General features: G+C 51.0%; 9 protein-coding genes across 11 annotated transcripts; 2 read left to right on the top strand and 7 right to left on the bottom strand.

Moving 5' to 3' along the window:
- Positions 1-40: 40 nt before the first annotated feature.
- Positions 41-1,096, bottom strand: AAFC00_005359 (uncharacterized protein; the record flags this gene model as incomplete). The annotated part of the gene is made up of 2 exons (XM_069345134.1): positions 41-684; positions 748-1,096. 2 exons carry the CDS (start codon positions 1,094-1,096, stop codon positions 41-43), a joined length of 993 nt encoding a protein of 330 aa, XP_069202961.1.
- Positions 1,097-2,952: 1,856 nt separating this feature from the next.
- On the bottom strand, positions 2,953-4,179 carry AAFC00_005358 (uncharacterized protein; the record flags this gene model as incomplete). The annotated part of the gene is made up of 4 exons (XM_069345133.1): positions 2,953-3,225; positions 3,280-3,551; positions 3,606-3,840; positions 3,898-4,179. The coding sequence occupies 4 exons, from the start codon at positions 4,177-4,179 to the stop codon at positions 2,953-2,955; spliced, it is 1,062 nt and encodes a 353-aa protein (XP_069202960.1).
- Positions 4,180-5,920: 1,741 nt separating this feature from the next.
- On the top strand, positions 5,921-6,762 carry AAFC00_005357 (uncharacterized protein; the record flags this gene model as incomplete). Its single annotated transcript, XM_069348239.1, has 2 exons — positions 5,921-6,553; positions 6,652-6,762. 2 exons carry the CDS (start codon positions 5,921-5,923, stop codon positions 6,760-6,762), a joined length of 744 nt encoding a protein of 247 aa, XP_069202959.1.
- A 405-nt stretch (positions 6,763-7,167) lies between these two features.
- AAFC00_005356 (uncharacterized protein) lies at positions 7,168-8,365 on the bottom strand (the record flags this gene model as incomplete). Its single annotated transcript, XM_069345132.1, has 3 exons — positions 7,168-7,678; positions 7,749-8,142; positions 8,233-8,365. 3 exons carry the CDS (start codon positions 8,363-8,365, stop codon positions 7,168-7,170), a joined length of 1,038 nt encoding a protein of 345 aa, XP_069202958.1.
- A 1,088-nt stretch (positions 8,366-9,453) lies between these two features.
- Positions 9,454-10,098, bottom strand: AAFC00_005355 (uncharacterized protein; the record flags this gene model as incomplete). The annotated part of the gene is made up of 4 exons (XM_069345131.1): positions 9,454-9,763; positions 9,829-9,884; positions 9,939-9,990; positions 10,043-10,098. 4 exons carry the CDS (start codon positions 10,096-10,098, stop codon positions 9,454-9,456), a joined length of 474 nt encoding a protein of 157 aa, XP_069202957.1.
- Positions 10,099-11,380: 1,282 nt separating this feature from the next.
- On the bottom strand, positions 11,381-12,279 carry AAFC00_005354 (uncharacterized protein; the record flags this gene model as incomplete). Of its 2 annotated transcripts, none has more annotated exons than XM_069345130.1 (6): positions 11,381-11,654; positions 11,705-11,776; positions 11,895-11,957; positions 12,009-12,028; positions 12,090-12,162; positions 12,230-12,279. In XM_069345130.1, 6 exons carry the CDS (start codon positions 12,277-12,279, stop codon positions 11,381-11,383), a joined length of 552 nt encoding a protein of 183 aa, XP_069202956.1. The 2 variants fall into 2 exon arrangements, with proteins under 2 accessions (XP_069202956.1, XP_069202955.1); XM_069345129.1 differs by having other exon boundaries at positions 11,705-11,781; positions 11,909-11,957.
- Positions 12,280-13,717: 1,438 nt separating this feature from the next.
- Positions 13,718-17,359, top strand: AAFC00_005353 (uncharacterized protein; the record flags this gene model as incomplete). The annotated part of the gene is made up of 1 exon (XM_069345128.1): positions 13,718-17,359. One exon carries the CDS (start codon positions 13,718-13,720, stop codon positions 17,357-17,359), a length of 3,642 nt encoding a protein of 1,213 aa, XP_069202954.1.
- A 1,179-nt stretch (positions 17,360-18,538) lies between these two features.
- Positions 18,539-21,109, bottom strand: AAFC00_005352 (uncharacterized protein; the record flags this gene model as incomplete). Of its 2 annotated transcripts, none has more annotated exons than XM_069345126.1 (1): positions 18,539-21,109. In XM_069345126.1, one exon carries the CDS (start codon positions 21,107-21,109, stop codon positions 18,539-18,541), a length of 2,571 nt encoding a protein of 856 aa, XP_069202952.1. The 2 variants fall into 2 exon arrangements, with proteins under 2 accessions (XP_069202952.1, XP_069202953.1); XM_069345125.1 differs by having other exon boundaries at positions 18,539-20,602.
- Positions 21,110-21,896: 787 nt separating this feature from the next.
- AAFC00_005351 (uncharacterized protein) lies at positions 21,897-23,142 on the bottom strand (the record flags this gene model as incomplete). Its single annotated transcript, XM_069345124.1, has 5 exons — positions 21,897-21,978; positions 22,035-22,118; positions 22,172-22,408; positions 22,465-22,878; positions 22,934-23,142. 5 exons carry the CDS (start codon positions 23,140-23,142, stop codon positions 21,897-21,899), a joined length of 1,026 nt encoding a protein of 341 aa, XP_069202951.1.
- Between the last annotated feature and the right edge of the window lie 1,649 nt (positions 23,143-24,791).

The following is a 24,791-nucleotide window of genomic DNA, read 5'->3' as shown; positions in this document are numbered from 1 at the left end:
AGCACAGCATACATGCCCGGTTGCTTGCTTGCAGGCATGTCTAGAAAGACTCAGGCCCGCAGTCCTTCTTCCTCTGCTCGAAAATGTCAGACGCCACCTCGGCGCACTTGACTCCCGAGAGCGCCATGGCGCCAAAAGTAGGGCCCATGCGATTGGCGCCGTCGATCTCGGACAGCTCCATGCCGCCAAAGACCAGACCTGGCACGACCTCGCGAGAGCCCTTGACGATGGCGTCCTCGGCGAGGTTCATGTCGAGCCCGCGCATGCCTCCCAGAGACTGCAGAGCGCCCATGCTGACGAGACGCTTGGCGCAGAAGGCACCGAAGGGCCCGTCGTGGCCGGTGGTCGAGATGATGACTGGCGCATTGATGGTGTTGGGGTCCATGCAGCTCTGGTCGTCGTGGTGCATGCTGACCAGAGTCCAGTTGGTCACGACGCCGGCGATCTTGATGCCTCCGTTGCCGTCTGGGCGGGTGATCAGGTCCTCGACCGTGGTCGCGTTGAACAGCTTGACGTTGGGGAATTGCAGGACCTTGCTGAGGAGTGTGCTGGTGAAGAGCGCGGCGTGCTTGACCACGACGAAGTGATCGCCGTCGTCTTCGTATGGCACGCCAATCTCACGCAAGAAAGCGTCTGCAGGCTTGCGCATGACCATGGCAGAGAAGAGCTGGCCACCGAGCCAGGCTAATCGCATTGTATATCAGCATACTGTTCGTCATGTTTGTTGCTCGTTTAAGGTATACACACCTCCACCACCCGGAGCAACACCGGCCTCGATAATGGCAATCTTGAGTTCAGGACGAGCCTTGGCGAGGCAGTAAGCGGCGGAAAGACCACAGCTGCCAGCACCGATAATGACAATGTCCGACTCGGCGTACTTGTCGAGATCGGCAAAGTAGCGACGAGTCATGGCACGAGAGACCTGGCTCTCACGGATGGGCTCGAAGCTGAAGCTCTCCCATTTGCCCGCAATCTCCTCAATAGTACGAGTGCTGGTCTGGCCCTTGACGGGGACGGCGGTGACGTGAGGTAGATTTGCTGCCTTGGAGATGGTGGGGGAGACGGGCTCCTGGAACATCATTGCTGGAGGAGACATGTTGTTTTTATCGTGAGTTCAAGACCTGCGAATGTCAGCTTTACCCTTTTTTTCTCCCTGGGGGTTTTCAGAGGTGAGCTTTGGACAGAGCATGAATCCTTTCGCTGGTATTATCCAGAGATCAAGTTCAAGCCGTATAATCTCAGAACGACGCTTTTCCACTTCTTCTTTAAGAGTAGAGGAAAAGACGTCGAACACCGGCACATGCATCAGAAACCCACGTTGCTGATTTTTGATTGTTGTTGCATTTGTATACCTGATCTCGATCAAATCTATGCAGGATTGAATCTGGGAGGGCTGGTGAGGAAGGGAGGGACAGGGACGAGGACTCTTTCCTCCCATCCTCACAACTCCCCCAGCTCATCCGACGCGAAAACTGATGTTGTATTCATTCATGTCCGTCCATAGCATGGGAGTGAACCCGTACCGTGGAGGTTGATGGCCTATTTCCATGCACGAAGATGTCAGTATACGTTCTGGACAGCCCATGCCAATTGCACCTAGCTGGCTAGCTAGGTAGCGAGCTAGCTGAGTGGCCCAGGAATGGGGAAAGTTTACTTGTGGTTGTTGAGATTGTTGGAGTGATACTTTTCAGATACTCAGATGGATAGGAAGATCAAAAAGAAACGGCAAAGCAGAAGAACAAGTCCAGTATTTATATGTGTTCAAGCACTAAGTTCGCAATAAGCTACACACGTGGGTGACCCATCCCACCCCGTCCCGTCTCATTCCCTCCAGAACACCTTGAGCGGTAACACAAGTGACGCGCACATACGCATAGAGCTCACCTCAATCTACCTCAAGCTACACCCCTGCCCCGCCTCACCTGATCGCACCACCACGACAACGCAAACGAAACACAAAAACGCAAACGCAAGCACCCCCTCACATGAATCGTCACCGATCCCGCCAGACACCCGTCCGAGCAAGGCATGAAAATCCCCCAGTTGAGTGGAGAAATTGGCCTCTGTCCGCAACACTGTGCTCCGAGCGAAAGAGAGAGACCGAGTCGTGAACCTTGTTCTGTTTCGTCAGAGGTACAGTAGGTAAAGTACTTATACAGGTACATTTCCACGAGACCTACCTACCTAGAGATCGTTCCGCCGCACTGCAGAGCGCCGAATGAGGGATGAGGTAACTTTACTCCTCCTTCACACCTTCACGCTCTATAGGAGTCAGGAGCGGGGCGGACGGAGGGGTCCTGAGGATTGCTGGCGGGTATAAGACAAAAAAGTGGAGCGAGGGATTGGCTTGTTCTCTGTATGACCCATCATACTTGCGTGCGGTCCCTTGAGTGATATACATCATACATCGTACATGTGCACTTACCTTGCCTAAGGTACAGGAATCTTCTCGTCCTTCAGATGTGTGACGAATATGACCGAGTGCGTGAACGATGGTGAGTTGAGGTATTGCAGTATGGCAAGGTAAGGTAAGGCGAAGTGAGGGCACCAATACGGCTAATCACGGTACACCGCTTTACTTTGTCTAGTGCGATCGAGGGTCCAGGGTGGCCAGCGAAAGGTACTTGTGCTTAATTACCCCGCCAAAAAGACTAATAGGACTACTGCACAACCTACAATACTTGGTGGAACTTTATGTTTACATGTCGTGTCTAGGATAGAAGTTCTTACAGTTCATGGGAACGGGATAGCATCTTTGCAAGGGATGCCCACAGTGAATTAACACAGGCAATGGAGAAACCCATGTCTGGTTGGCTGTCAAGTAACGTCATATTCATTGTCATAGCTAATCCGTGAGAAGATAGGGTCACCAAAATTATCCGAAACACAGTTCGGTCCAATCACTGTGCAACGAACGCCCTTCCAAAACATCGTTTGCTTGATATAGAAAGCTTATTTTTCCATGTCGAGAACGTAGCGTCCAGCAATTTGGTTCTTGTGCATCAAGTCGTACACCTTCTGTAGCTCGGAAAGTCCGATAACCTTGAATGGAGACTTGATGAGACCTCTTCTGAAGAAGTCGAGAGCTTCGGCAGAGTCCTTGCGGTTGCCCACATACGATCCCTTGATGGTGATCATCTTGATGACAGACTCGAACACCGGTGCCTTGAGGTAAGCATTGGCTGGTAGACCGATGCAAACAACGGTACCACGGGGACGGACGTACTACAGAGTTCAATGTCAGAATGTTTTTGGCAATAACAGATATTCTTTACTTACTTCTGCGGCCTGCTGGAAAGGCTTCTCGTTGACAGCCACCAAGATGACTGCGTGGGGACCAAGGCCATCCTCGGTTGCTGCCTGGACGTCCTTGACGACATCCTTGCTTGTGGCAAAGTCTACAAAGGCGTTCGATCCTAGTTGCTCCAGGCACATCTTCCTCTTCTCCTCACCACTGTCAATGGCAATTGTGTGAAGTCCCATGGCCTTGGCGTACTGTTGTGCAAGAGAGCCCAAACCACCACCGGCACCCACGATCGCCACTGTCTGACCTGTGAGGCATTAGTAAGTGTTTTACGGGATTCAACATCAGTCCTTAAACATACCAGGCTTTGCACCGGACTCTTTGAGACCCTTGTAGACTGTGATGCCAGCGCAGAGGACAGGGGCCACGGCGTCGAGTGGAATGTCTTTGTGCAGACGAGCAACATGGGCTGCCTTAGCGATGCAGTATTGCTGGAACGTGCCATCGACCGTATATCCAGACAATAATGCCTTTGCGCAAAGAGGCTCGTCAGATTGTTGACAGAAATCACAGCCAAGACATGAACCGTTGATCCACTGTGGACGATATATGTCAGTATATTTTCGTAGCCGTCAACACCAGGAAGGGCTTACCTTGACACCAGCGTGGTCACCAATCTCGATGTCATTAACGAGGTCTCCCTTCGCTACGACGATACCAGCACCCTCGTGTCCACCGACGAGTGGGAGCTTGGTAGGTAGGGGCCAATCACCATTAACGGCATGTAGATCGGTGTGGCAGACACCAGAGAATTTGATGTTGACGAGGACCTCGTCTGGACCAGGCTTCCGTACAGGGATTTGCTTGTACTCAACTGGTCCGCCAGTCTTCTCAATGACCTGCGCCCATTGCTTCTCGGGGATCTCTGATGCCATTGTGACTTGTAGGTGCTTCGGGTTGGGTATTGTCTTGATTGTACTGTACTGCTGATGTCTAATCGAGCTGTGTAATATGGAGGACTAACTCGACTGGTAGGCAGGACATGCAGACATTTATCTCTGACTTTTGCAGCTTCTCCAACCCCGCCTGAAGAGCTGAGGAGCGCGGGGTATTGTTGATAGACCGGCCAGAAGGGCCCACAGGACAGGAATCCATACCGTTTGAAAGATTGACAAGTATCAATGGTGGTAACGGACACGCGGAGCTGTTGGAGGGGGTTGGGTGATTCGTCCCGACTTCCCTATGGACGACGGACACGCGGATATGCAGGGAGGGGCTTAGACAGCGATGGTCTTGAAATTGAGGCTTACAACTCTCAGGCCAAGTCAAGCTAAGTGGTGCCTGAAACCAGTGGTTCTCTCTAGTCCTCTTCGCGATGGAAAGCCTCGACATGTAAAAATAATAGTTTGTACTTACCCACTCATACTAAGTTCACAGCTATTGAGGACCTACGCGTTGATGATAGAGGAAGAACGCAGTGTTCTGGCCAGAGGCACGGTACTGACCAGGTAGAGCTCCAAATCGTGGCTTGATGCCCCTCATCTACAATTGCTGTTACGACAGCGGAATTACTGCAATCATCCGGTTGTCCCCGACATGTTCAATCCACAAGCAAGATCTGCCGACGTTAGCTCTATAGCCACAACGTCTTGGAAGGGAGTTAGAGTCATGGGATCCTTCCAGAGTAGGGTAAGGTGTACTTACAATGAGGTAGGCTGCCAAGAGCGTACTATTTATTTACCCCAAGATCAAAAACACCAGATAGTGTTCGGGTTGGCGGACCGTAGCCCCTAGGTCTTGGCCTACGATCTCGGGTGATTGTTTGCCCGCGAGCTGTCTATCATCCATCCCTCACATCTCACCCCCACATGACTGCCTACCTTACCTTACTTAGACACAGTGTAGGGCGGCAAGGCGCATGACAAGGCTGTCCTGCAAAATTTCGATCATCCCAGCATGCGGAAAGGCAATGTATCGTGTCTGATCCTCCACTTTTATGTAGGTGATTACTCGTGATTGTCGACGCTTCTGACATCCTTCTATCGGGCCACGTGAATATGATGTAATATGATTTAGACGATGTGCTCATCATCGTTCCGCGATAGGCAATATTCGACATGGATCGATATGTCCAAGCTGCCATATACCTGGTCAATGGACCCGGCCCTCGAATAAACCAGCGATTTTATGGGTGACCTTGGTCAAGAATTGTATGCACGCCCGTCAATGCTTCTCGGACACTCCGCATTCTCCGAAATTTGGCTCATTCTCGATCACTACTTTGATGTCCACACGACCAGTCCCGGAACATGAGTAGCCGTAATGCTAGTAAGTTCTCGTCGCTACAGTCATGTCTCCTCACTGTCACATGCAGTCTCTTGTTATCCCGTGCTATGGCCTTTTCATCGTGAAGGAAGCAGCACGAGAATCCCATATTCACCAACCTCGATTTTGATATATTGCGCATTCGTAGTTTCATCAAGTTGAGCAGCTCAAGTCGTCCTCATGCCTAGCGAAGTAATTTGTACCACGAAGACACGGTATCTGCAGGTTCCGAGAGTTCTGCCTTATCGCAGATCAAGATCAAGATCCGGGTCGAGGTCCAGAGGGATCGAGGCGGTAGAATCCCGACCATCAAAGGCCCGTTTGCCGTCTCCTATTCCTACCTCATCTGCCATGGCAGATGTTCATGAACGACGTCTTAGCTATAGCTCACAGACAAAGAGCACATACGCCCCTGCAACGCCGAGAACCACCCCCGAGGTGGACTGCATCCGACGACATGACAGCCTGTTCGTAAATGATGACCTAAGCATCACTATCACGGAGCCAAAAGTTGATCTGAATGGTGACTTGTACACGTTGTCCACCCGCTCAAGTCCGTCACCGCGACCGACTTTACGAGAGCGTCTAATAGGCACCTGGCTTCTCGAGTCTTATGTCGCGTATCCTACTCCATCATGTAAGATTCTGCGGCCCACATATCCCATGACGAAGGCTGTCACCGGCATCATCATGTATACACCGGACGGTTACATGAGCGCACACATGATGATACCTGGTCAAGCACCGTTCAAAAGGGGCGAAGGAGAAGAAGCGCAGTGGGCAGAAGCGGGCAAGAGGAGTTTCTGTTACGCCGGACCGTACTACATCAGCGACGAGGGACCTGGGAGGGAAGAAGTGCTCAGACATACTTTCCAGGTCTGCAATCTTCCTGGCTGGCTGAAAGACGTACAAATACGGACATGGAAATTTGAGGAAGACGATGACCTACTTGTGCTGGGTAGTGAAGCACCCACTGAGATCAAGGTATGTACATCTTGTCAAATCTTGCGTTGGAACAATGACGGAAATCTCCAAAATTGATTTAAGGAATCAAACGCTGACTGGTACTCGCTTCTCGAAAGGGTGATCAAAGAGTACCCGTGTTGAAATGGCGACGTGCTCGACAGAACGCCAATGGCAGCCCACCGGCACCGACGCCACAGATCAAGGTCAGTGGGCCGGGAGAGCCCTGACGATGCCAGCCATGACCAACAAATGTAAGTGATCCGTCGCTGCTCCTAAAACCTCATGCTTGAACCGTCGATCTGGTGCTGACTGACGCAAAGTTCCCTTAAACACTTTGTACAATTCACTCATCAGTCCGTACGAATAAAGCAGACAAATTGAAAGACGATGCCACGAAAAGGTTCACATTTCTTGGAAGGAATGGAATGATGTGACATGATATATGATCTCGTGATGCGGCGTAGGGGTTTTGTTTTGGAAAAAAAATCTGTCGTTATTACTGAATCTATATTTATAATGCTATGCTCATTTCTCTCAAAAAGTAATCTCAGTAGCATTGCGCATATCTTTTTTTTTATTCCTAACATTCGTTAATCGGTTTCGACTGCTCATGCCTTTCTTGCGATCTACATTTAGATGGTGTAGACGAGCTTCTTTCCCGAGACCTTGCCGTCCTCGAGATCCTTGAGACCACCGAAAATGGCAGGGATACCACCCTCGCGGACCTCGGTCTTGTGGACCTTGACCTTGCCCTCAGCGAAGAGCTTCTCGCTGAGCGCCCACCACATCTTGCCGAACTCGAAGTTCTCGGGGATGGGCTGGAACTCCATGGGTCCGAACTTGAAGTACTCGCCGACGACGGTGTAGCCGAGCGTCTGCTTGTCCTCGACGTCTTCACGGGGGGACTTGGCGGGCAAGAGGTAAGAGATGACGCCGCCCTTGGACGAGATGGCCTCGGCGCTGATCTTGGGTGAGTCGCCCTCGGAGATGGTGTCGAAGACATGCGTCAGGCTGTCGTTCGTGTACTCTCTGATCTGCTTGGCGCAGTCGGGCGACTTGTAGTCGAATGCTGCGTCGGCGCCCAGGGACTTGACGAAGTCGAAGTTGTGGGGCGAGCATGTCACGATGACCTTTAGGCCGGCGCTGTGGGGGGTCAAGTCAGCATATCTTGTCATTGTTTCACTGTCTCTGGTTTCCAGTCATGACTACTCACAGCTTGGCATATTGGATAGCGAGGACACCGGTGGCAGTGGAACCACCGTAGATGAGCAGAGGGGTCTGCTCCTTAGTGGGCTCGGTAGGGAGAGGAAGACCGAGACTCTGGCAGAGAGCCTGGCCGACGGTGGTGACACCGACACCGAGAGTGGCGGCCTCGGTGAAAGACAGGTTGTCGGGGATCTTCATCTGGAGGTCGCCCTTGGCCACGCAGTACTCTGCGAAGCAGCCATCCTCGTTCTCGACCTCGTTGCCACCGTGGGTGAATCCCGCGATGCGGTCGCCCTTCTTCCAGGCCTTGGTCACCTTGGAGCCGACCTCGACGACGGTGCCGGCGTAGTCGCAACCGATGGTGTTGCCGGGCTTGGAGAGCCACTTGATGTGCTTCCAGTCTACGTCGTTGCCGTCAGTAACTCGAGTCAATGATCTGGGGTTTGTCTCCCTTTTGTAATTACAGATAGGGACAATGGGCAATTACTGACCAGTGGGGTTCAAGGCCACAGCCTCGACCTTGACAAGGACATAGTCGTCACGAAGTTTGGGAAGAGGAACAGTCTGGACCTCGGCCTTTGTAGGCGCGGTCATTCTGATAGCTTGCATGGTTGAGGGGCTCATGATGATTCAGTTATGTGGTAGTAGTGTGTGAAAGTTAAAACACGGTATACAGAGTATGAGTATAGATGTATGGCAATCACAGTAATAGAGTAAAGTGAAGATCAAGAAGTATTAATCAACAGGAACTTGTAATAATGGTGGACATAAAGACGTTTATAAACACATTCGCTTCCATCGCCAATACTATCTCGCGTGCCCAAAGCTGAGCTCCCCAAGTCTTCGATATCCGACGATACATGTCCATTGACGCCTCATTGCTCTCTGCCACGAGACATGTGCGTACGCCGGCTTAATAATCGAACCCTTTCGAAAGTAGAAAAAACTGGGGGCAGCGAAAGGAAATTTTAGTGGTGTCACTAGTGCACGACTAACTGTGTGATCTGTTGCGAGAGAAAGAAAAATTAAAGCACGTTTCGATAGTCGAAGTCCTGAGAAGGGGTCCAATTCATTATATCGCTCTGGACGCTGCCGAGGTCCAACAGCAGCAGTACGTTAAGTTTTTAAGGTCTTTCTCTTTCAACCATTGCAGCAGTCAACTATGTAAAGTACAGGAAGTAATCATATGACTCTATCTTCGAGAGTTCTTACAATTTGGACGAACAACTAGAACCTGTAGTCATGGGATGTCCATCAATTCGTCTGCTGAGCTTGCGAGACAATCTTGCTTGCTGGACCGAGGTATATCACAGCTCCCCGGATAGTGACGTAGTCCATACCATGATCCAACAATCCACTGTGTTCGCGGCGCAGCAGGCTCCGACACTCGAAAATCGGAAGCGACGACGTTATTTACCACTATTTTACATCTTGCGACATGTCTGGCAGCATATACAGAGGACTGCAACTGCTGTTCTCAGATGAGACAAAGCTGTTTTGACAAATATTGTCAATTACACTGGAGATTGATGATCATAGTAGCATTAATAATAGCATTAAAGTAAGAAGTGAAAGAACGTGCAATCGTAACCTCGAGGCCGTAAGACGCCCTTTCAACACAAAGCCTGTCCCTCATAAAGGCTCCTGCAATGCGCACTGATACAAGAAAAGAAAAAGAAATTGATAAGTTCTTCCGATCAGACTCGGCAGATCTACCTCACAACGTGAGGGGGAGGGTCCTTGGGTGGCGCATATTGGCCGGAGTATGCAGTCTCGGGCTGCTGCAATTCGATGTTGGGATTGTTGCCATAGTAAGATTGATTGGCAGGCGGGGTGTAGGCAGGTGGTGGAGGTGGGTTGTTACTGTTGTTGTAGTAAGGACGCTGTTGCTGCATCGGCTGAGCTCCATTTCCGTAATGCGGCTGAGACGTGTACTGCGCAGGACCATGACCAGCTAGGGCCCAGCCTGTGCCACGGTATGGCGCATAGCCCTGACGGCGTCTTCTCCTCGCAGTGAGGCAGCTAATCGCAAGATATCAGCATTAAAGAGCCAAAGCAATTAACACCATGCGATAAATAAAACTCACGAGAAGAGGAAGAAGAGGATGATGGCAGCAGCAATCAGGCAGCCAAGAAGCACCCACTAGAAGGATCATCAGTATAACGATATCGTTGCTGCTCTCATGGCGACGCTTACTCTGCCCCAAGAAGACCAACGGCTTGAAGTACAATTGCCATAATAGCAGTTGCTGTTGAAAGATCAGCAGACTGTAAGCAAAGCCATTATCGCGCGAAACTCACTTGTAGCCGTATATGTAGCGGGGTAGTAAGGTGTTCGATAGCAGTGTGGGGGCCATTGTTTTGTTTGGCAAAGACGATGGAGTTATGGTATCAAGATGATGAAGTCACAGCGAAGAGCGAGAGGACGTCAAGTTAAAGAGAATCTTGTAGGAATGTGAAAGCCAACCAACGTGGCGGAGTCTCACAGTGACGACGATGCGCAAGGCGGTACAAACGGCTTTCGATTTCCAAACCTTTTAGGTACCTTACGTTACTCCAAGATCTGGGCAGCGCGGCAAGCTTGGTGCCGTGGTGTTTCTACCTTACTGTGCCTCTGTTTTTTTCTGTTACCGGATTGAGAATTGTCCCTTTGTCGATCATATCTGCATTGCACAGCCCAGGCAAACCTACGTACTTGATTCTTGGACAGTGCATCACGATTTGTTCGCGCGATGAGATCATGGATATTGAAATCCAAATACTGTATGTAAAAAGCTGCGGAGATGTGTTTTGTGGGATTGCCCTGATGGCGGAGGAGGAGGATTCACCGAATCCATCGAGGGCTTGGGTGTGCGCTCATGGCTCAGCGCACCGCCACTTGGGGGGCGTGGGTCATGTCTCAGGTTCTTGAGTCATGGTTCGACTGCGCCGCTGGAGTACATCGAAGCCTAAGGTACCTTAGCATGAGATGGAGCCGGCCTCTAACGTACTCGCTTATCTACCTTTTCCTTGACATTTCTGTCCTACCATTCAACACCATACTGTAAATGATGATCATGACCGAGCTGATGGTCCACTAGCCACCCTCTGTAATATGCTTATATGTTTATCTTATCAGCGTTGACTCCATAAGGGACGTTCTGGTTTCTTTGACTATCTTGCCCATTGCAGTAGGGCTGCAGGTTTCACAACGTATTGCCAACGCATGATGCTGCCAGCACATAAGCCACACGCCCAGTAGCTATTAAGGGCAGCCCAATCCCCCCTATTCGATGAACCAATATTACTCTTACGTTACGTCCTGCTGTCTCGTGTGAATTTGTGTAGAGTCAAAAACGTACGAAGGTCTGGTTTTCCTTCATTTCTCGAATAGTCATTGCCAGGCCAAGATTTGATTTGATATATGAACTTTCGCGCAAAATAGACACCGGCGCATGCAAAGCCATCGCTGACCTCCGGTACTGTTTGACCCGTGTATCTCCAAGTTGTCTAAAAGATGCTCATCAACCAAGAAAGAAGAGAATATAAGTCAGGTCGCTGCCGATGCACCATGTCAAGCGGTCATTTCTCATGATTCGCAGGCTTCCACGACCTACAGGCTCTACAGATAGCCTCTGGATTCGCGATGCAAGAGCGCTTCTACTTCGTCGAGCGAGCAATCAGCCATTGCAACACTGCGTCCAGATTCGTCTCCTCTTTGGCACTGATGCCGTAGCAGCTGACCTCGCGATGCGTGATCGCTTTAAGATTGAGAGCATCAATGAGCTCGTCAACCGACAGATGGTCTGGCAAGTCCGACTTGTTACCAAGGATCAGGATCGGTATACCCTCCAGGGCTGGTTTCTCGAGCAAGACATGGAGCTCTTCACGCGCAACCGGCAAAGCATCTTTATCAGCCGAATCAACGATGAAGCTAGAGGCTAGTCAGAGAACGGAAGGTCGACAGGCTCAGGGGAGACTCACACAATGGCGTTGACGCCCCGGCAATATCGTTCCCACATGGACCTGAATCTAGGTTGACCACCCAGATCCCAGCTTTTCTGCGTTAGTCAAGCATTCGGATAGCCACATGGTCATTCTTGGCTTGAAAACATGCGCAGACACAGGGAGGAAGAAGACATTACACGATAGGCAGGGGAAGCGCTCCACCTACCATTTCAGAGTCACATGACCTTTGGTAACACGTTTCATGTTGAATCCAACGGTTGGTATGGAGCTTTTACGCATGTTAGCTTAAAGTCGAGGGACACAGGTAGGCGAAGCTTACTCTATGGTGAATTCACCGCCCTGCACGATGGATTAGCGCGCGATGGTCAAGATATACGTCGAGACAAGGTGCGAAACTTACAGCTAACACTCTGAGCAGTGAAGTTTTACCGGCATTCTGTAGACCTATCATGGTCACATCCATCTCTGTGGCCCTAAGTAAAAGAAGGCGGATAAGCAAGGCGATGAAAAAGGACCTGGAAGATCATGGTGATGGCTCACCAAAAGAGACTCAGCAACCAGTCGTACAGACGCCTGAATATGCCCGCCATTATCGTTGGTGTTTCGTGTGTCGAAGTGGTGGCAAAGGCGAGACTAGAGGACGGTCACACGAGGCAGAGGCAGTCGGGTGAGATGAAGACAAGGTGGTCCAGCTAGGATGGAGCAAGGCAGAGATTGTGTACCAATATCGAGTGACTGATGTAAGAAATGACAAAAGTGGGACGGGCGCGGATAGGCTCGTTGCCTAGTTGTATGCACGATTAAAGGCGCAATGCGTGTCAACAAGATAGGAACCGGGCAAGATGGCACTGGATGCAGGCAGCGCTAAAGTCGCAAGCGTTAACAAGAGATGGTCGGTATGATGCAGAGTCGATGAATATGCGGTAAGAATGCGATCAGCAGCAGTGATGAGGCACGGAGATCTAGAGTGATGGCTGGCCAGGTAGTTCACACTATACACAGACAGAGAGACAAGCGACGATATTGATTGTATTGACGATGGTTCAGCATCCGAGGTCCTGCATAACGAGCGGCCGCTTGCCACATGTGGTTGGCAGCTCTGGGGGGGGCTAAGGCGTCAGGAAGGGACCTTGCCTACTTGTACCGTGCTTGTACCGTGGCTCGCGTGGTCACTTGCTGCACTGCACAGCGGGTATTGCACTGTGCTCCGTATGTACAGTACAGTAAAGCAACCTTGCCCTGCCCGCGTACTAGTACTTTAATGTACTAGTGCAGCAGTGGTTTTGCTATTATTGCACAGGGCAGACATCATCTACTGTATGGGACACAGTACTGCGTTGTTCTTGCCGTGCTGAGGAGTACCGAGTCGTACTTGGACGATCAGGTATACAGCAGTATCAAGGAGACATACCGTAGAAGGTCCTTCTGTGCGTCTGGTTCTTAGGGTACTGTTGTTCAGCTTACTACAGAGTACTGTGGAGTAGGGTAGGAGATGCTGAGGTCAGGATGAGGACCCCAAGAATCGGAAAAGCTCCAAGCTCCAGGCTCCAGGCTCCAGGCTTCTGCTGCACATTGCTGTAGTACAGTAGTACCAAGTACTTGTAGAGCAAGGTATCGCTAGAAGAGGGTCCGTATGGAGGGAGAGTCGGAGTTGTGAGAGGGAAAGTAATGGCTGCCGCTTATCGATAAGCCCATGTCCGAATTTTCGGACTCGAAAGACGCTCAAACACTTCCAGTTCTGTATCAACTCTGTACCAAATTCTGTGCTGTTTTTATCAATTGCTTCATTTGAAATTTCAAGTATCGGCGTCACTTGCTACGCATGAAGCTTGACACTTTCACATCATCTCGGGAGCAATAGTCGCTTCATTCACTGCAAGTCTTCATCTTCGTCTTTGCTTCACTTCTGCATCTTCACTATAGTGTCCCGAGCCACATCGGTCTCTGGTCTATCCTGACTACCACCAGCCCATGCTGGTCAGCCCATTGACCTGATATAACGAAAGGCGCAGTACACACTGCAAGGCCATGGCTCCGTCATCCAAGAGTGCCGTTTCGGCCAACTCCAAATGGTCGACAGAATTCGACACCGTGAAGAGACAGCGTCTTTTCCGTGACCCTCCCTCGGACAAGACCGCCTACCCTACCCTCGCTGCCACCATCGCTCCCCATATCGAGTCCTTCAATGCTATCTTCGCCGAGAACGGCCAGCTGTACCATGCTCTGCGCGACATTGGCACCAAGACCTTCTTCGATGGGGACCCGAACACGGCCAACCAAGGCGGCGCACGACGCAACAGACTCCAGGTCCGTGTGCGCGAAGTCTTCATGGAGAAGAGTCTCCTGCCCCCCTCAAATAAGCTCGACAAGAAGAGAGAGATCCTGCCAGTCGAGTGCAGAGAACGACACGTCACCTACCGAGGTCGCTTCAGAGGAAGATTCGAATGGCGAATCAACGAGGGCGAATGGAAGGAGAGTCTCCGAGAGTTTGGCGCCATGCCCATCATGTTACGCTCGAGTCGCTGCCATCTGGAAGGCCTTTCACCTAAGGAGCTGGTCGACAAGCGCGAAGAGACCGAGGAGCTCGGTGGTTATTTCATCGTGAACGGTATCGAGAAACTCGTCCGAATGCTGGTGGTGAACCGCCGCAACTACCCCATGGCCATCATCCGTCCATCTTTTGTGAACAGAGGAAGCACATACACCAAGTACGGTATCCAGATCCGCTCCGTCAGGCCGGACCAGACATCTCAGACCAACGTGCTACATTACTTGACCGATGGCAACGTCACCTTCCGTTTCTCGTGGCGAAAGAACGAGTATCTCATTCCCGTCATGATGATCTTCAAGGCTCTGGTCGAGACCAACGACCGTGAGATCTTCGAGGGCTTGGTCGGACCCGCTGGTAGCAAGGGACTGGAGGGCAAGCAGTTTGTCACAGATCGTGTTGAGCTTCTGCTTCGCACTTACAAGGCATACAACCTCCACGGCAAATCAAAAACCAGGGCTTATCTGGGTAGCAAATTCAGAGTCGTGCTGGGCGTGTCCGACGACATGACTGATGAGGACGCTGGCGCCGTCTTCCTTTCCAAGATTGTCTTGCCTCATCTCGCTGCCTCCGACAACAAGGATCTCATCGATGCCGACAAGTTCCGCATGCTTTTGTTCATGACCCGCAAGCTTTACTCACTCGTCGAGGGCGAGTGTGCCGTCGACAATCCTGATGCTGTTCAGAATCAGGAAATCTTGCTGCCTGGAACTCTCTACGGCATGATCGTCAAGGAGCGCATCGAGGAGTGGCTGGGATCCATCGGTCTCGTGCTCCGTGACTGGGGGAGGAACAACAACTGGGCCCCTATGACGAGTCCCGAGTTTGAGCGTGATTTTGGCGCCAAAATCTTGCGGAGGACCAATGAGAACTTGGCCCAGGCTCTCGACTACTTTCTGTCTACCGGAAACCTCGTCAGTCCTTCAGGTCTCGACTTGCAACAGACTTCTGGTTTCACCGTCGTTGCTGAGAAGATCAACTTTTACCGCTTCATCAGTCATTTCCGCATGGTTCACAGAGGTAGTTTCTTCGCTCAGCTCAAGACAACCACTGTTCGAAAGCTCCTTCCCGAGAGTTGGGGCTTCCTCTGCCCGGTACACACCCCTGACGGTAGTCCCTGCGGTCTGCTCAACCATTTAGCCCACAAGTGTAAGATCGCCACCAGCAGTGCAGATGTCAGTGGCATCCCGGCTCTCATCTCTCAGCTTGGTGTAACTCCTACATCCGCTGCTTCTCTCGACGACAGTGTCGTTGTGCAGCTCAACGGGCGTATCCTTGGATTCTGCTCTCCCGAGCAAGCGAAGACCATCGCAGATACCCTTCGCTACTGGAAGGTCGAGGGCAGCCACGAAGTGCCCAACGAACTGGAGATCGGCTACATTCCCAACTCCCACGGTGGTCAATATCCCGGTATTTACATGTTCTCCCAGTCCGCCCGTATGTTCAGACCCGTCAAGTACCTACCCCTTGACAAGGAGGATTTCGTCGGACCCTTCGAGCAGCCCTTCATGTCTATTGCCTGTACCGAGCAGGAGATCGTCTCCGGAGAGTCGACACACGTCGAGTACGATCCCACGAATATTCTTTCCATCGTCGCGAACCAGACCCCGTTCTCCGACTTCAATCAATCTCCTCGTAACATGTACCAGTGTCAAATGGGTAAGCAGACTATGGGTACTCCTGGAACCGCGCTCAAGTACCGCACCGACAACAAATCATATCGCCTACAAACTGGTCAGACCCCTATCGTGCGGCCGCCTCTTTACAACGAGTACGGTCTCGACAACTTCCCTAATGGCACCAACGCTGTCGTTGCTGTTATCTCTTATACTGGTTACGACATGGACGACGCTATGATTATCAACAAGTCTGCTCACGAGCGTGGCTTTGGCCACGGAACAGTCTACAAGACCAAGAAGATTGACTTGGCAGAAGAATCAGGTGGTCGCCGTGGCCGCAGCACTAAAGTCACTAAGCTATGGGGATTTGCTCCCGACGGTTTGGTCAAGGCTCAATGGCGCCAGACTCTCGATGACGACGGTCTTATCGCCGTCGGCATGAAGGTCAAGGAGGGCGACATCATTGCCGCATCGCACAGCGTCACTAAGGATCCCATCACTGGCGAGTATGTCAACAGAGATGGCATCACACATCTGCACAGGTACAAGGACGTCGAGGAAGCATACGTCGAGGAAATCAAACTCATCGGAACCGAGACCGGTGGCGACGAGCCATGTCAGATGTTGAGCATCAGACTACGAATCCCCCGTTCCCCCGTCATCGGAGACAAGTTCTCGTCTCGTCACGGTCAAAAAGGTGTTTGTTCGCAAAAGTGGCCAGCAATCGACATGCCATTCACGGAAGGCGGCATGCAACCCGACGTCATCATCAACCCTCACGCTTTCCCCTCGCGTATGACAATCGGCATGTTCGTCGAGTCTCTCGCCGGCAAGTCTGGCGCTCTGCACGGTATCGCGCAGGACAGTACGCCCTTCAAATTCAGAGACGCCGAGGGCGAGACCGCAGTCGACTACTTCGGTCATCAGCTCAAGCGCGCCGGCTTCAACTTCTACGGCAACGAACCAATGTACTCTGGAATCACTGGCCAAGAGCTCGGCGCCGACATCTACGTCGGAGTCGTCTACTACCAACGTCTCCGTCACATGGTAAACGACAAGTTCCAAGTGCGCACGACGGGACCTGTCGTGCAAAAGACCTTGCAACCCATCAAGGGTAGAGCCAAGGGAGGCGGTATCCGTGTCGGCGAGATGGAGCGCGACGCGCTACTCGCCCACGGCACCGCATTCCTGCTTCAAGATCGTCTGATGAACTGCTCTGACTACACCAAAGCCTGGATCTGCAAGTCCTGCGGCTCGTTCCTGTCCGTGACGCCCACGGTCAACATGTACGATCGCCGAAAACCGGGCTCCGTCAGGTGCAAGCGCTGCAGCAAGAAAGCGGTCGCCGGCGACGCAAAGTCCGACTGCTGGGAGGACGGCCAGGGCGAGAGATGGAAGGGCGGTTCGGACGTCACGGTCCTCGCTGTCCCCGGTGTTCTCAAGTACCTCGATGTCGAGCTCGCCGCTATGGGCGTCAAGATGAAGTATAACGTCGAGCCTTGAGAAGGGGTTTCTTTTTTCTTCTATCCTTCATCGCCATCATCTTCATCCTCGCTTGATCCTGGACCCGTTGCATTCAAGAAACATTCCCGGAAAAAGCGGGAAAAGCCAAACCATCTTCCAACCTCTGCATACAACAAGGCGTTCGGAGAGTTCAGTCAGTCAGTCAATCGCACGCGGGGTTATTTCCAGGTTGTCTATCGAGTCCTCTTTCTCTTTCTGTTCTTCTGTCAAGTCAAAGTATTGGAGAGTGAAAAATCGGTTGTATACATATACGTACATAGAGATATTCATATTACAGCATTGTCTAAACAAATACGTTTGCTCGGTGCTCTTACAGAAGACATGCATTCGACGTGTCATGCCTCATGCAAGGGCCAGGAGAAATTTCCTCTTTTCCTGGTAACGAAAGAGAAGAGAAGAAAGAAAGGGGACGACCAAGAGTCAAGACTCAAAACAGAAAACATAGAAGAGATGTTTATATCATCAGACAACCAGTGTCTGCCTAGCTTTTCTTGTATGTGTAACTGAGGTATCTAGCTACAAAAGGGAAGAAAAAGGAATAGGATAGGAAAAAAGTTCTAACAATGCTTATGGGGGTATGCCCAATATCTGCTGCTGCTGCTGCTGCTGCGGTAACAAAGAACCAATAGACACACGCACCTGAACACCCACACCTTCACCCACACGCAAACGCATGTATAACAATAGCCCGAACACAGGCACTCCCTAAAGACTCCGATCCCTAGTCTGAGAGAGAAGAAGACCCCCGAGAGAGGAAAAGACACCGACCCAGAACGAAGACCCACCGCACAGCAGATATACTTGCAAAGAAAGGATCAAGATGACTTACCTGCGCAGGGTTGACCCACACCAGCCTTGGCTTGAAAAGTGCAAGAACGGAAAATGTTCCTTTCTCCCTCCCTTCCTTTCCTACTCCGCACGCCTCGGGCTATCAACCATACGCCATGCAAAAAACAACCAGAAACAATAACAATTCTCAGATGAACCCAACCCATCCGTCCACCTCGTCCGCAAAACCAATTTCATAAAAGTTTAGGCCATTTCGCCTTCAAAAAACTCGTGCAAGCCTGTTTGTGTTTTGCTTGCTAAAGAATGAAATCAACGACAAGACTAGAAGGGGTTTTGGTCTCGTGTTTTGCTCAGCAGGGTAGTCCCATGTCATCTCCACCGCGGTTTATTCAAATCCTCAGTGGAACCGCTAGCTCTGCTGCGTGCGCCACCTCTGTCTGTAGCCATGTTACTTTTTCTACCAGTAGGTACCGCCAACGCACTGGGTGCTCTCGCGACTTTTCTCGCAGGTGTCTTGTTCTCCTGCTCAATTTCGTGTTTCTGGGTCAGGTGACTGCCCCTCCGTTGCGCGGGCACAGGTGCGGTGATGGAACGGGGGTTCAATGAACTGGACGATGGTGTAGCCCTGCCATTGCTGGCTCGGCGGATGTTGTCCATCGAGGCTCGAGACTGTAATCGTAAAGGACTCGATAGTGCCGCCACAGGAGCGAAACGCGCAGATGAGGGAGTCGTCGGTGATTTTGCTCGTGCCATTGCAGGTCGACCGCGAGGACTGTTTGGACTGGGCGCAGGGATTTTCGAGGGCGCTGAGCTAGGTGTGACGGTTCTGCGAGGTGTAGCATTTTGACTGTATGGAGACGGTTCAGTGGCAGATAGCGGAGTGAAGTTGAGACCAATCCCCGAGCCCCTGGTACTCGTAGATCCATTCCATCTAGGCTTGTCAGTAGGCGGCTTGAACTGCCTCAAAAACGGCACAGGGGTCAAGGTCGGCGAAAATGGTCTCAGTGGCTGGGTGAGAGGAGACCGGCTATGGCTAGACTTTCGGGTCTGTGATATCGACAGCCTGCGAGGTATCGAGCTCTTGAAGAGCCTGTTGCTGTTGTTGTGGACTTTCGGCGTGTTGTGATTGTACATGCTGCTCTGTGCACTCACGGACGAAGCCGACGAGCTTCGTGGTGTTTCAACATAACTGCTCACCAAGGACTGCTCAGAAGACAAGATAGTACTAATAGAATCTCGCAGTTGTTGGTTCCTCGTGCTCACGTTCATTTCGGTGAGGGTGGTGTCGAGCTCTCGCATTTCACTCTGTAGGGACAACCACCTGCGTTTCATGTCTGACTGCAGACCTAGAATTTCTCCGTTGACGGTGAGGCGATCCTTGACACCTCTGTCAACAATGGCCAGAACACGTTCTATCGCTGGCGCATAGTGTGTCTTCTTAGCCTCGTAGCTTTCAATTTTTCTAGCCAAGCCCGGGGCGTCAATGTGCTGTTCCCTGTTGAGCACTGCGAGTCTGAGCTTATCCATGGTACGCGAGACGGACTCGCACATCTTGAGAGCTTGTCGGCCGGCATTACGGAAGACAAGCAGCCAGCGATCTTCGCCTAGCTCGCGTCGCAGCGCTTCCGCGTCTGATTCGAGCCTTTTCCATTGTACCTCGAGCATGTCTCTTCTCGACTCCAGTATCGCACAGGCAGAGGGGAATATCGGATTTCCTCTTTGATGAAAGACGGAAAGGCGCATGGGGAGGAAATCAAGCGAGGCGCGCAGTGGCTGCATGCGGGCAAAGAGTGCAAGAAGACCATCCTCCATATTTCCCAGTGTTGGTGAGGGAGACATGGCGGCTGTCGATGAGTGTCCGCGCTGCAGATTTGACGCCATCCTCATGGCGCCCGGAGACTCCTCTGCTATTGTGTTGAGGTCGTCGAGATCGATGGCAGACGTCGTCTCATCGGCAGGGTCGAAGGCAGCAGAGCGATGTCGTTTCTCCTCCATTTCGAACACCAAGCGGGCCAATTCGTCCATTTCTTGGCCAATGCCCGCGCCTAAAACATGATTCCAGAGTTCTTCCCACTCCATCGCTATTTCAACCTGCTCTTTGATCTTGTCGAGGCCGTCTTTGATCCTCTGCCACTCTATCAAGACGGCCTCCATCTCTGCCACGTTTCGGGTGAGATCTGACTTCGGCAGAACGGAAATGTCGTCTCGTGATTGTAGCTCATCGACGGAGAATATGTAGACTTTGATGACTCTTTCGAAACGATTGATGGCCTTGTCAACATCGTCCAGGCCCTCTCTACCTGCAGCTGCTGCCCACTCGACATCGTCATCGGCTTGGAGACCCTGCAACACCTTGAGTGCATTGCGGATCCACAGCTGAATAGATTCTGCCGACTCAGACAAAGCCCTGGCTGCAGCAGTGGACGTGGCCATGGATGCTATCTTGTTGGAAAGCGAGACAGCGCTGGGCAGCTTGATGGATGTGAGTTCTGCGAGCTGGCTGGTGAAGGAAACTCGTGAGAGAGAGAATATGGATGCAGGTCGTGACACAGGGGCGCAGCCGTAACCATAATTGTCCCCTCTGCTATATACATCGTAGTCGCTATTTGCAATTGCAGCAGCAGCAGCCGCAGCAATCTCTCCTTCGTCATCACCATCGGCACTGTTACCACTGGTGTTGCTGCTATCACTCGAGTGGTTGTATGTGTCGTCGGACAGACGACGATTCACGTTCGCGAGCGGAGTAGCTTCGCGTGTTGGAAATCCGAATGCATGGTTTGTTTGTTGTTGATCAGAAATAAGATCCATAGGCTGGAGCCCATCATTTTGAAGAAACAAGTACTTTCGCGTGTCGATGTGTTCGTATATTTCTTGTCCATCGTCAGTATCCGAGGCAGCCATTCTCTCGCTTATACTGATGATTGATGACTGGTCGCTCATTGTGTCACCACGAAAGCTGTAACCATGGCCAAGTGCTTTTGATGTACAGCACAGCTCTCAATTCCTAAGCAATTGAAAGTGCGCAGAGTATGATTGAGCGTGTGCTAGTGAGTCGTGTAAGTCTTGCGAAAACGGGTATTGTGCAGACAAGATGCCGCATCCGCATTCTTAGTGTAGCCGGCGATGTATTTGTTTATTTCTCCTTCGCTGATGCCTTTTGCGTTGTTTGTCACCTGTTCACAGATGAGGGTATATTCTACCTTGACAGCTTCAAGTCCGCCCAACTCTACGCATGTCTGGTCTTCATCACGATAAGTGCAGAGGCAACTTCGAAGACGGATGTTCATTGTTGAGCTACATCAGGGTACGCTCTGTGTCTTAGCAGGGGCGGCTCTGGAGCATATGTGGAGCAGGAGCCTCTCCTTGGCTCCTCGCGTCGTATTTTCAACTCTTGTCGCCGCCTCATGTTTATTATCGTCAATCTTATTACTTGCACGCGCGAGATCATGACGACTCTTGCATTGACCTTGATGGCTTATAATATGGGGACTGCTCTTATTTGGGAACTACCGAAATTGTACGTCAAGTCCGCACGTTGCATCCGTCGTAGACATATGGACTGCCATTCGCCCGCGATTCTGGAGTTTGAAATATGTTTCACACATGCTTTCAAAGAATGATAAGGTACTGTTACTGTACATGTTCCCCATCGTCTCGAAAAACTCGCGGACCTCAATCTGCAACGCCAAAGAGGAGAAGGTGTCCTAGACTTGCTAAATGTATGCTATCACAAAACATCGCGAGTCCATCCAGTCGGCTGTGGATGTTCCAGACCCTTGGTTGGGTGTGGTCCACTGGCATCTTTGTATCTATGTTTGGTCAGCGGTCGCTTGTCGTATGGCGCAAACGCTCGAGCTATACATACGTTGAAACGTAAGGATTCGGATCGTCCTGCTGCAGATTTCCTAGAGTGTGATTCACCTCGCGGTGTTTGCTTTCGTCCGCCCGGCTGCAATGGACGATCAGCACATGTCGATAAGGAACATGTCGAACATGACTTACATGTAAAGCAACAGATCTCGCATCGTCCTGTGCCCTTCTGGCATTTTCCAATAATTGACTGCAATCTCCGGCGCTGGCAGCTTTTCCCATTGAGGCAGTCTGCCTGCATCAAGATCGGCAATCTCTCTCGTGTAAGTCAAAACTGCCTCCTCTTCGAGATAGCCTACAAAACGATGACATGTTTTTGGGGACAGTAGGTAGGCTACGAACATGGCATTGAAAAACACTCCTTGGGCGCTGTCCGGATATTGTCAGCGTGATTCGCCATTTGGATTTTGGTCGTTGCTACTCGCCCAAGAACCATGATCTTCATGAACCACCCAGGTTGCGCCATCTGCAGGAAGGTGAGGAGATGCATTCGTTCGTTGTACGACTCCTCCAGGAGCGTCTCGATCCAGCCATTGTCTCTCTCCATCCTCCTTAGTGATCGCAAGTGGCGAAGCATGCCCGCCACCATGCCAGGGACTCCAGCCACCGACTCCAGGAAGATATTTCTGATCATGTATTTCCTCTCCGTCATGGCATATCGTCGATTGGCTTTGGCTGGATCTTTGTTGCCAAGCGCCACCGCATTATCATGCTTGTATCCCGTGGCCAGATCCATTCCCCATCTCAGCGTCCTGATGGTTGCAAGGGCCGTCCAGTCAGACCAAGTCTTTGCATCTCGATGTGCGACGATGACTGCTTCCATTTGCTCCTTCGTATAGCTGGTGAGGGCCATCAGTCTGACGTACGTCACAGTTCGCCCCCATTCTTGCTTACATTGGGTGTGGCCATGCAGGATCAGTCTTTCTGATGTGTGGCTGTTCTGACAGGACTGGGAAGACTCCCTTGAGGCTGCACACGTTGGTAGTGTGGAATGACCTGGAGCACACTGTCCAACTTGCTGTCCTCAGGGAAGCATGGCTGCTAAGTAATACCGCCTTACGGTATAAAGGTTTGGTACATGCGACAGCTTTCCTGGCGTACATTGATGTGTATGAAGTGCTTCTTTTTCAATTGCCTCTGTCAATGTGCAGGCGTATTGTTCTTTGACTTCGTATTCCGAGGAATATGATATATGATTAATGCTATAGACAGGAAAGAAATCACCAAAACGACATACACAGCTCTACCATTAAATAGCAGTGGATCAGATTTATCATGGCTACACTAAGGAGCTTTCTCGGGTCAGCCCGTGTTGCACTCCTGAGGGAGCCCCAGAAAGAGAACTGTGTCTTCTCGCCAACGTCGTATCATCGTGATGCAAACTAGGTAAGCAAAGGGAGGAAAGACGAGCTTGTATGGAGCGTTCAGTCACGCCCCCAGTCGGTGAGTCAAATCCACGAATTTGTTTAGGGAAGGATTCGGGATGATTGAGCTCAGGGGTGCCGTTCACTTTCACAGTGAAGCAATATCTTCGGACATTGCTGGGAGATTGCTGGGAGATTGCTGGGAGATTGCTGGGAGATTGCTGGGAGATTTCTCGGAAGAGGAGATATGATAGAAGAGTTCGACTCATCTGCTCCATTTTTCTTCTGTCCTTTTTGTCGTTGAACCTGTGTTGTTGTTTGACTGTATAACGTAGCCAAGCTTGCTGCATCTACAAATTCGGAATTGGGAATGAGATTTGGGATGACTGACCTTGGCATCCTCCATTGTACTGTACTCCTCAGCTCCCTCGGACTGCTGACCACATGACTAACTCTAGATCCTTCCTGTGTTATTTCCATTATTCCCTGCTGTTAGGACCTAAACACTTGCACCATGCAAGCCGGGAACATACCTTATTGCTTCCTCCGGAGGTGTTGAATTTCGATTACTCTATCCATGACCTTGCCATGAAGCGGGAAATTATCGTCGCACTGTAGTTTGCATCTTTTTTGCGTGCCATCAATCGCGATTTTATCCGGCGCGCTTTTATGATCAAATGAAGAGCACGAAGAGTGCATGATCTTGGTCAAATGTAGCGACAGCATAATATGGATGACGGTTCTTCTATTGTGTTTTGACAAAAACGCTTGGGTGGCGACCAGGTTAGAAGCCCTCAGAGGCAGCTCTAGTCCCACAGTTCTGCGATACCTACTACTGAGTAAAATTCGTCTCGCCATCTTTCGAATCAATGTTCTTCACGTCAACTTTCTTCACGCTGGCGGCTGGAGGTCCCCTATTGAGATGGCTGACGAGCTCTTGAAGAGCGTCGTTGTTTCCTTGCGCTTCGCCAATGACCTTGGCCGCATTGTCAGCACCGAAGCCTCGTATTCCTTATGTGGACGTCGAATCAACTTTCTTACAGTGCTATCTGGGGCGTTCTCAACATGTCCAGTCAGTCCCAAAGATCTTGCTTGCTTTACAGTGAAACTTCTTCGGAGAATATGTCAGTGAAGTAATCAAGAGTTTGCGTAGCCATCGTAAGCCAATTACCTGAAATTAACGCCCTGATGCATCTTGGTCAGCGTGATGCATAAATAAACATCCATGGATATTGAGGTCACCCACCTGCACTAGGCCTGATTTCGTCAGTCATATTGATTAGATAGATTTCACAAAACGTGGCTTTTATGATGTCGCACCTTCGACTTTAAAGCTGATCTGTAACCATTGTCTGTTAGCGATGATCCATATCAAAGCAAAGCGAGCA

The sequence above is a fragment of the Neodothiora populina genome (genome assembly GCF_041146345.1).
Source record: "Neodothiora populina strain CPC 39397 chromosome Unknown canker_contig_5, whole genome shotgun sequence".
NCBI classification, from domain to species: Eukaryota; Fungi; Ascomycota; class Dothideomycetes; order Dothideales; family Dothioraceae; genus Neodothiora; species Neodothiora populina.
Note: the sequence above shows the minus strand (reverse complement) of the source record. Positions and strands in the feature narration are given on the sequence as shown.